Here is a 10,496-nt window from a genome sequence, read left to right on the forward strand (position 1 = left end):
CAGGTGTTGGAACAACTCCTGAAAGATTGAATCAACTAGAATCTGTACAGATGGTCTACCATACCTACTTGAAAGAACACATCTTGTTATATTTCATGAAAGATGGTATGGTTTACCATATAAGGGAAAATGCTATACCACTGAAGTATTTTGAAGAACTAGAACATGTTTTATTCTTACTTCAGGTGAATGATAGAATAACAGAAAGTGCTGCAAACTATTTGAAGACTCAAATTCAGAGACAGAAAAGGCTTTATTCTGTAAAGTCTGACAGCACATATCTTCCAAAGTACAGAGATCACAAGGGTGATATTGTTGAGATGAAGCCTAACTCTGCTAAGATTATAACTACCTTTCTGGGTTATAAGGCTGTAGAATTCAATCTTGAGTCTGACAAGGCATATTTGATCAGACTAGATCAGGACATAAGGAAAGCTAGAATAAATGATCTCAGGGCTGCTATCTTCCAAACTGGTGAAGATTCTGCAGAACTCAAAGATGCTAAAAGGAGGATGATTGATGAACTCAGATATGCTGAGAGATGTTTATTAAAGAACTATCTCAGAACAACTCCTGACATCAGAGAGATCAGAAAGTGAAGCCAAGTCAAGATCTACAACTGCTCAAATTCTGATATGTATACAGACTGAAGTTGTTATCAGAAGTTAAAGTTGGTAAAAGCTTTAAGGACTGTAAGTTGTAGTTATCTAGTCAATTTCTCATGCATTTGTACTTAATATTTTTGACATCATCAAATATCTGTTAAACTTGTATATTATGCTAATTTACAAGTTGGGTGAGATTGTTAGATATATTTGAAAATGTCATGACTAATATGATTTATGTTTAGTTTTCAGATCTTACTTAAACAGGACAAATCAGTACTTAACTGAAATTAGCACTTATACTGAAGTCGGAACTTAAGTGATCAGTACTTAAGTTATCAGGAGATATTTATCAGGAGATAATATCAGGACTTAAAGGAAACTTTCAGATAAGGAAGGCGGCTGATTGAAAGGAAAGAAGATCGAGACAAACGTAAGAAGAGATATGCATGAAGAAGGAATTCTAAGAAGAATGGAATACTTGGAAGAAAAGATATCTGATTGATATATTTTAGGAAGCAGAATTATATTCCATATCAATTAGCGATTATCTTGTAATTGTGTAGTATATAAACACAAACATAGGGTTTACACTACAAGTGTTATCATTATCGAGAATATTATTCATTGTAACCCTAGCAGCTCTCGTGATATTTGTTCATCACTGAGAGAGGACAGTTCCATATTGTAACAGAGTTTATTGCATTGAATAAAGTCTGTTTTCTGTTACTTGCGTTATTTGAATTCGATTTGATTGTGCTATACACTGTATTCAACCCCCTTCTACAGTGTGTGTGACCTAACATGGACACGAAAGGCAAATTAATGCCCCAAAGATGGGCGCCCGTGATCCACTATTCGACCCAAAAATGGGCTCTCGAGTGAGGGGGAATGTTAGAATAATATAAGATCCGGGAAAGGGCCATTCTCTAACACCTTGAGGTTTTAGAGTAACTGGTTCCTTAACATGGTATCAGAGCCATAAATATATGATCCTATTGGGGCCTTCCTCTAACACCTTAAGGTTTTAGAGTAACTGGTTCCTCAACATGGTATCAGAGCTTAGGCTGGCGGGAGGACTAAGGTTCGATTCCCAGCCACCCCCAATATTCTCACAATTTAATGTGGACACTAAAGGCAATTAATTAAAGTTTTAGATGAGCTGGTTACTCAACATGGTATCAGAGGTTAGGCTGGCGGGAGAACTAAGGTTCGATTCCCATCCACTATTACTAGAGTTGAGTTACACATCTTGCACCATTTACAAAGTTGAGGTATACAAACTTAATTTTACTCATATATATATAATTATTATTTTTTATTAAAAAGTATAACTTATAAGTGATATATATATATATATATAATCAATTTTTTTTATAAAAAAAATATAACTTATTAGTGATTATTTACCAAATATATCCTTAACTTATAAACAAATTATAACTAAAATTATCCAAATAACTAAATAAATTATAAGCGGTATTTTTCCACTTTAAGTCATAAGTTATATTTTTTAAGAAATTTGGAACATGCCCATAAGTCAACACATATTAAATTATCCAAGAAAAATCATACCTTAACATTAATACTTTATTATTATTTTAGTCTAGATCAACATTGATAATTTTGAGCGAGGTACAACTTGTATATATCACTCAATTACTTCATATGAGAGTTGATCGGAAGAACTCAAAAACCACACACGCTGTAATACATGCGCATACAAATATATAATCTAACACATTTATACGTAAATGATGATGAGACTGTACCGGTATACGCTGTACTCCTGTTAACCACCCGTCTGTGGCCTATTATTTCCCCAAATAAGTTCTCACCCGTGATTTCTCTGTACTTGTTCGAATACTTATGTAAAACAGCTTATTTCGATTTCGGTATCTAGCTCATTCGTCACGAAAATTGACATCACCAAATTTATATATATTTATTCTTCTGGTTTCTGCCGCTTCAAGTGTTTCTGTCACCCTCATTGGTATCTCCCGGATCACGGTTAAAAGTAAATGGACAGTTGTACGGAAGAGAAACCCCTGCAATTGCATCACTGTGACTAAAACAATAGTTATCTTGACTTGAGCTCACCTGTCTTGAAGACAATACTGCACTATGAGAAGACATTGTAATTCCTGCAGTGCTGTCAGTATTGGTTGTGTATCGCAGGAGACTGGCGTTTGTTGCATCTAATTCTTTCTGGAGGCGGATAACTTGTTGTTGGAGTACTGAGATTGCTCCCACGCAGCCGTACACCGGATCTTTAATCCGAGCATCGGCTTCATAAGCAAGGGAATTAACAGCATCTTCTCTTTGATGAGGCGGAATTTCGAGCAGAAGTTTACTCACATTGCTTGCTCCAAATATCTTGTGCACGTATGCGAATTTTTGTGGCTCCTCTGGTGGGAAGTAGGGAGCAAATATGCATCCTGATATGCATTTTCTTCTCAGGAATTTGCAGGCTGCGCATGGAGAATTGGCGTAGCTAGGTGATGCCATTTTTTCATTAATCCTCCCTGCTTGTGAAGGAAACCCATCTTTAATAGATTTTGTTTATAATAAACATAAAATTTGACATAAACTAAGCTGTTATTTCAAGCTTATTTATGCTTTATTTGAGTGTCGTGGAATTTCAAAAGAAATTTAAGTTCTAAAACGGACATAGTAACTGACAAAAAATTAATGTTATAGATTGGTTTTTAGCTAATTATTTCATGTTACCATCTATCATCAAGAAGACATAGAAGAACCCATCTAATTAATTAACTACTATGATAAAGAACGATATATGGCATGGATGTCAAGAAGAACCAAGCTTATACTATAAAATAAACCAGTATCAACAACTAATCAACTAACCAAAAAACTGTACTATTGAAATATATATACCCAACTTTAGGTTAGATTTGAGTTTTTGAGTTTACAAGCAGAAATCCTTAGCTAGCTAGAAAAGTAAGATTTGTATAATTGTTCGCATTAAACTTGTGAGTTTGGAGTTTGGACTAATATCAGAAGTATAGCTTGTGACAAGTGGTGAGTCGTTAAACAGTCGAAAAAGCATTAGCTAGGCTCTATATTAATGTGACTCTCCCTGATATTTTCATCCACCACTCTCGCCACAAGTTCTATTTAATCTAAAAGAGAAGAAAGAATAAAAAAATATTTAAAGCCCAGTTAAGTATAAAAGTTAGGGGCACAAAATCTTAACTTGATCGACTCTTATCTTTCGTTGGAGAGTATGCAATACCAGAGAAGATTAAATGGATCGGCCATGATATTAATCAGAGAAAAAAATAACTTTGATTACAGAATTTTTTTTATATAATTTTGCTACAAAATCGGTAAAACAATATATAATATTAAAGTACCAAAATTTGATGTTCACCTAAATTGATTTCACTCATTATTTATTTAATTTAACTTCTTTAATTTTTAATTGTGTTCGATTACTTATAACTACATAATTTAATATTATTTATTTATTATACACTATCAGGTTAATTTCTCTAAAAATACTAAATTAATAAATTAAATATTTAATATTAATAACGATCCCTGTTTCTCACTTGTTATGAGATTCAATTTTTAAGCTAGTATATATAATGAACGATTTATCGAACTTAAAAAATACAGGTATTTGCAAACAAAGTTAGAATCCATCACGGACAGACAATTTTTTAGAGAATATAAATAGCTAGTAATATTATCAAAACCTAAAACCACCGCAACAGTAGTTGAACTGCAGAAAAGAAAAATAAAAAAAGAGCAATTAACACAGATCAAGCCAGTTTATCTATTTAATAAAAGAAGTCTAGATTTCTTGATTTTGAAGATTGAATTAGGTCACATATAGAGTAAAGAAATGCATCTTCGAGCAGTGATTTATTTTTGTATATAGATACAATTAAGGTTTCATATGTGAAAAAACATGAATCATCAAGTGTACACAACTCCAAATCATACATAAGTACATGCAGCAGTAGTATCTATTTGATAAGATCCTTGTTATAAATCTTATTAAAAGACATAAGATCTAGATAAATTTCTTCTATCACATAACATAATATTATATGTGTGCGAGTGTGTGTGAAAAAGATAGATACCGTACCTAGCTACCCTATAATTTTCTCCAGCTAGCTGAAATATTCTCTTATTTAGTGGAGCTTTGTTTGAATTTGGCAGTGTGTAAGGAAATGCTCTTAGGCCGGCTTCTTTTGTATTGATACGTGAGAATGCACGAAGTCTATATATAAAGAAGATATATATGCTTGTCCGTGTAACTGTTGGGGGGGATGGGATTTAAGATGGAGTCAAGATGAGAAAACCCTATTGAGGGTCTAGCAAAGCGAATCGTATTATTGCAGGAGACAAGAGGAAAAAGGGAAACCCTGCTGCACCTACAGTGAACCAAAAAGAGAAAGGAGGCAATGAGCATTTATGAATGGGAAACCAATTGGAATGCCACTGTTTTGTGGGCAGAGGCGGAGCCAGAGTGGTAGCGATATCCGCCTTCGCCTTTTGCCAGACGTCAAATATTCGAAACTATCAAAAATAACGCGGACTTGTGACCGTGTTTAATTAACAAAAAAATTTACAAAATTATTACGTATAAATAGTGTCATAAAAACTTAGTCTGTAAAGGCACCCGGCCAACGATTAATCAGATATTCGAGAATTAATTGGGTCATTAATCGAAATTAATTTAATATTATATATATATGATATAACTATTTTATTATTTAATATCCTATTTTTTCCAATTTTGGACCGATTTTCGTAAACGAAGTGATTTTTAACCCTATTTTCATTTAATCGATTCATTTTTTACCAACTAGCAATTAATGATCGATTAATACAGATTAATCGACAACTTCTAGAACATTGCATACTAGGAGTTGAATTATTATTATTATTTATTTATTTTTATCGTATGTAATCCGCAACCGCTATCCTTTGGTGCGTACTGGGTAAACTCCACAGGCTCACGCAATAGCCTGCAAAACACGTGCCAAGGTAAACCGCATTACGCGACAAACTCTGACTCGGGAAGCATAATCATAAATTCCTCTCCCGTGGGATTCGAAACTGTGACCAAAAAGATAATTATCCCATTTTTAACAGTTAACTCTTGCGGGCGAGTTGAATTACTTTTATATTTATACTAACCAAGTTAAATCGTGAGGGACTAAAATACACAAATTATATAAATTTTTGAAAGTGAGTATGGGGTTGAGCTTTAGCATAGCCCAACCTACGGTTGATCGCCTTCGATAATTAGTGTTTACTTAATTAGTTTTGACTAGAGCTTTTTAAATGTATGTATTAATCTAATTCAAAAATCCAGTTTATGTGAACTTTTAAAATCATGTTATTTGTGAAAGTAATACCGGACCACTATCCCCGTTCCACAGCAACTCAATATTACAATTACAATGTAATACAGTAATAGTATAAAATATAAAGCGACAATATTAATATAATAATGAAAATGAAGTAGGCAGTACTCTAAGCGGTGAGCAGTTATGCCAATAGGGTTTATTTTCTGCTTGAGACTGTTATTAAACAGTAACGTTTTTTTCACTTGTACTCATTCTGTTCCATTAAATTTTATACATTATTTTTTAATATATTTTTCAATTTTTATTTAAAATATATTTCCATAATATTTTTTTTTTAAAAAAAAATTCTGAATAAAAATTTTATGATTAAACTTTTATTTAAAAAAAATTAAAAAAATATTATGACACTATAGTTTAGAAAAGTCTCCAAATATGTGTAAATAGTGAACGTATATAATCTCATGAGACGGAGATAGATAGTGCTTAATTCAACTTCAGGTAGCAGTAAAATATCTTGCCTCACTCTATCTTATTCATTTTTCTAAATTATCGTTTTTGATATTGTCTTTCTCAATTCTCTACATTCCAAAAAAATAAAGTTTTATAATATAAAAATCATCAACTACATACACTTACATACATTATTTTATTTCACTATACTCACTATATATATTAAAAATTAATCGTTCTCACTACTTTACTCAATTTTTTATTTTTTCTTATTAAATTATAATTTTTATTAATCTCTGTGCCGAATTTTTTATAAAAAGAATTCAACATGATGAAGAGAGTATAAAGGAGTTTCAAATTCAACTTCATGTATAATATGTAGGTTAATATCTACATGTACTATTACATAATTAAAGTATAATGTTATATCATATTTTTATTATGTTAATTATTGATATTTTAATGTAATATACAATCCAATCTTAATTCTTATTATTAAGTAATGTTAGGAATTCAAAATTGAATATAAAAAATAATTTTAAAATAATGTGTTATTGGTAAACATTTTTTTAGATTATTTTAATTGACCGTTAATATAAATACATGTGTTGTTCATCTTATTAACTATTTAATGATCAATCACAATATGTCATATAACATTTTACGATCACTTTGAGGCCCGGTACATAACATTTCTTATTTCGTAATCAAATGATATAGAGTATATTTTATAATTGAGCCCTAGCGAAGGCCGCGTTGAGGAGGTCTAATGTATATATCATTGTCATTTCACCGTTCTTTAATTGGCCATTCCTTTTTCCTTGCCGACATATTGTCCCCAGCTCGCATGTAACGAGTAGTACTGCCTACAGTTCTTCAAGCCTACCCAGTACTGTTAACTAGTAATTATTATTAAGATCTTGTATGTTTTCAAGCTTTTTTTATTTACATACATATCTGATTTATCTTTTTGCAATCATGTTTTGTTCGAATTTTTTTTACTTAAATAATTATAAATACTATATTATAATTTTGGAAAGTAATGCACAAGTAAATACTCATTTATTTAACAAAAATAACTTAAAATATAGTGGTGTTTGTTATTATAAAATAAAAGATATGAGGATAATCACTACAAGAAAAAAGAGTAAAAGCGACCAACTATAAATTTCACCAAAAACGGTGGCTTTTAAGGTCAATATCACTTGGCTTTTATAAGCGATCGCTTTTATTCGGTGGAATTTAAGGTCGGTGGCTTTTAGTCGGTGGCTTTTAGTCGGTGGCTTTTATTAACAAAAGCAATCGTCTATTTTTCAGCGGTCGATTTTAAGGTTTCAGGATTTGGTGGGAAAATTGCCGCCAAAATGAACCATGAAATTAGAAAACAAAAGCGACCGTCCGGTCGCTTTTAAATTAATTACCAAAAAACATAAAAAAAAAATACAACGGTCATTTTAATAAAAACAACCACTAGTGATAGCTTTTATAAAATCCACCGAATGCGGTGGATTTTATAAAAGCGACCGCATATGGTGAAATTTAGACTCCAAAAAATTAACAGCTACTGCCTTATCCTCTTCCTCTCGATTTTGTCCACTTTCCTTTTCCCCATCTCCACTTCCTTTCCTTCAAAATTTCTACCATTTTCCTTCCATTTCAAGCTCAAATTTCTACTACTTTCAAGTCAAGTAAGTCCAATTTCTGAACTACTTATACTTTGTTTATCATGATTGTTGTTTGTTTATTTCTCACATAAATGTAATATTAATTGATATAATTTAAATGAAATTTTAAATTTTAATTGTTAATAATTTAAATGTAGTCTTCAAAAACTAAAAGAGTTGAATATATTTGTTAACTTTCTCCGCTTGATACAAGATAATTTGAATTAAATCATTGAAATAATTTTAAAAAATGAAATAATTATTGTTCATTTGTTTTCACTAAATATATTGCACACATAATGAATTTATTTAGGTATGTTTTGTTAATTAGTAATAGATTATTAATTATAGTATCTATACATCTTGTAGATGACATCGGATCGTAGTTGGATGAATCGTCGATTTGATGCAAGGAAAAATATAACGGAAGAGTATAAAATTGGTGTTGATGGTTTCATTAAATTTGCCGTTGCAAATACGGATGATTCAAAGGGGAGAATAAGATGTCCATGTAATGAATGTGGAAATTTTTATATAAAAAATCCCGATGATGTAATATTACATTTATATCGACATGGCATCATGCCCGCATATACAACATGGAATTTTCATGAGAAGAGTGTTAGATCGCGGGTTGACACTGGGACGAGTTCTATGAATATTGATAACACGCATGATGATTTTTATGATGCACGTGAAATGCTTGGAGATTTTGCCGAGGCAAATAATAATTTTGAAAATATGGATGAAGAGCCGAATGCAACAGCAAAAAGTTTTTATAGGATGCTTGATAGGGCTTCTGAACCACTTTATCCTAATTGTACAAGTTTCACAACATTATCATTTGTGAGTAAGCTACTTAAGTTCAAACACAGACATGGTTGTAGTAATAAGGGATTTGATGAGCTACTTGAACTCATTGGATCGGTGTTGCCTGAAGATCACAAGTTGCCCCTGAGATATTATGATGTGAAAAAGTTAGTAAGTGGGTTGAGCATGGGATATGAAAAAATTGATGCTTGCGTGAATGATTGCATATTATTTTACAAAGAAAATAGTGAGAAAACACATTGTGACATATGTGATGAAGATCGATACAAGATGCAGAAGGATTCTATGAAAAAGTTGATTCCGAAGAAGATTTTGAGATACTTTCCACTTACATTGAGACTACAACGATTATTCATGTCCGACAAGACTGCCAAATGTATGACATGGCATCATGTTAGAGCTGCCGTTGAGGGTCAATTAAGTCATCCAGCTGATGGAGATGAATGGAAACAATTCAATCATAGATTTCCTCGATTTGCAAATGAAATACGGAATATCCGAATAGGTCTTGCTAGTGATGGATTTGATCCCTTTCGAGATGCACATGCAAGGGAATATACAGTGTGGCCTGTGATTGTTGTTGTTTACAATCTTCCACCATCGATATGCACAAAAGCTCCATACATGTTTATGCCTCTTCTCATTCCCGGGCCAAATGATCAGACAAAAGACTTTCATGTTTATCTTCGACCACTAGTTGATGAATTGAAGATGTTGTGGTGTACCGGGGTGGAAACATATGATAGAGTATCACGCTCAAATTTCACAATGAAAGTAGCATTGATGTGGACAATAAATGACTTTCCAGCACTTGGTATGCTTAGTGGATGGTCGACTAAGGGAAAATTGGCATGTCCAGTATGTATGGGATTGGTAAAGGCAAAGCAACTCAAGCATGGTGGTAAATCGACTTTCTACGGTACAACACGTTATTTTTTGGAAGAAGATGGTCCACTAAGGAGAAGCACAAAGTTTGGATGATGTGAGAGACATTCAGTCACAACTCGACATTCAGGATCATGGGCAAAGATACTTTGTGAGCAGATACAGTTTCCTCCTCCAGGAAAAACTATTAGGCAAAAGCCGAGGGATTATGGCGTGACACATAATTGGACACACTGTTCTCCATTTTTTGAGCTACCATATTGGGAGACACCGAGTCTTCGTCACAATATTGATATTATGCATACGGAGAAAAATGTCTTTGATAACATATTCTACACAATGCTTGGTGATAAGAAAAAAACCAAAGACAACTCAAATGCAAGAAATGATTGTAAGGAGTTAGGTGTACACCGTGAGTTGTGGATTCGAGATGATGGCACGATGCCAACTGCGCCATTTGTGCTTGGGAGAGAGCAAATTAATAAGCTATTCAATTAAATTAAAAGTTTGAATCTTCCAGATGGGTATGTCTCAAATATATCTAGGTGTGTAAATATGGAAAAAAGATGTATTCGCGGGATGAAATCACATGATTGCCATATTTTCATGCAAAAGCTATTGCTCATTGTTTGTCGTGACTTGCTACCAAAGAATATAGCTGATGTTCTTATTGAGTTGTCTAACTTCTTTCAAGATTTATGCTCAGCAAATTT

At 32.6% G+C, this 10,496-nt stretch overlaps 2 protein-coding genes across 2 annotated transcripts; one reads left to right on the forward strand and one right to left on the reverse strand.

Moving 5' to 3' along the window:
* Positions 1-2,187: 2,187 nt before the first annotated feature.
* LOC141712080 (LOB domain-containing protein 25-like) lies at positions 2,188-5,105 on the reverse strand. The gene is made up of 2 exons (XM_074514872.1): positions 4,723-5,105; positions 2,188-3,130 (listed from the first exon to the last, which is right to left on the reverse strand). Exon 2 carries the CDS (start codon positions 3,111-3,113, stop codon positions 2,574-2,576), a length of 540 nt encoding a protein of 179 aa, XP_074370973.1. The 5' UTR covers positions 3,114-3,130; positions 4,723-5,105; the 3' UTR covers positions 2,188-2,573.
* A 3,331-nt stretch (positions 5,106-8,436) lies between these two features.
* Positions 8,437-10,281, forward strand: LOC141714082 (uncharacterized). The gene is made up of 2 exons (XM_074517623.1): positions 8,437-9,817; positions 9,914-10,281. The coding sequence occupies exons 1-2, from the start codon at positions 8,437-8,439 to the stop codon at positions 10,279-10,281; spliced, it is 1,749 nt and encodes a 582-aa protein (XP_074373724.1).
* The last annotated feature ends 215 nt before the right edge of the window (positions 10,282-10,496 follow it).

Source organism: Apium graveolens, chromosome 3 (assembly GCF_009905375.1).
Source record: "Apium graveolens cultivar Ventura chromosome 3, ASM990537v1, whole genome shotgun sequence".
NCBI lineage: Eukaryota > Viridiplantae > Streptophyta > Magnoliopsida > Apiales > Apiaceae > Apium > Apium graveolens.

What these genes read in the sequence shown, in the direction of transcription:
- LOC141712080 (XM_074514872.1), bottom strand. Translation starts at nt 3,113, where the DNA reads ATGGCATCACCTAGCTACGCCAATTCTCCATGCGCAGCCTGCAAATTC.
- LOC141714082 (XM_074517623.1), top strand. Translation starts at nt 8,437, where the DNA reads ATGACATCGGATCGTAGTTGGATGAATCGTCGATTTGATGCAAGGAAA. An exon ending in TGGTAAATCGACTTTCTACG is followed by an intron (nt 9,818 to 9,913) that starts GTACAACACGTT and finishes CTCGACATTCAG; the next exon opens with GATCATGGGCAAAGATACTT.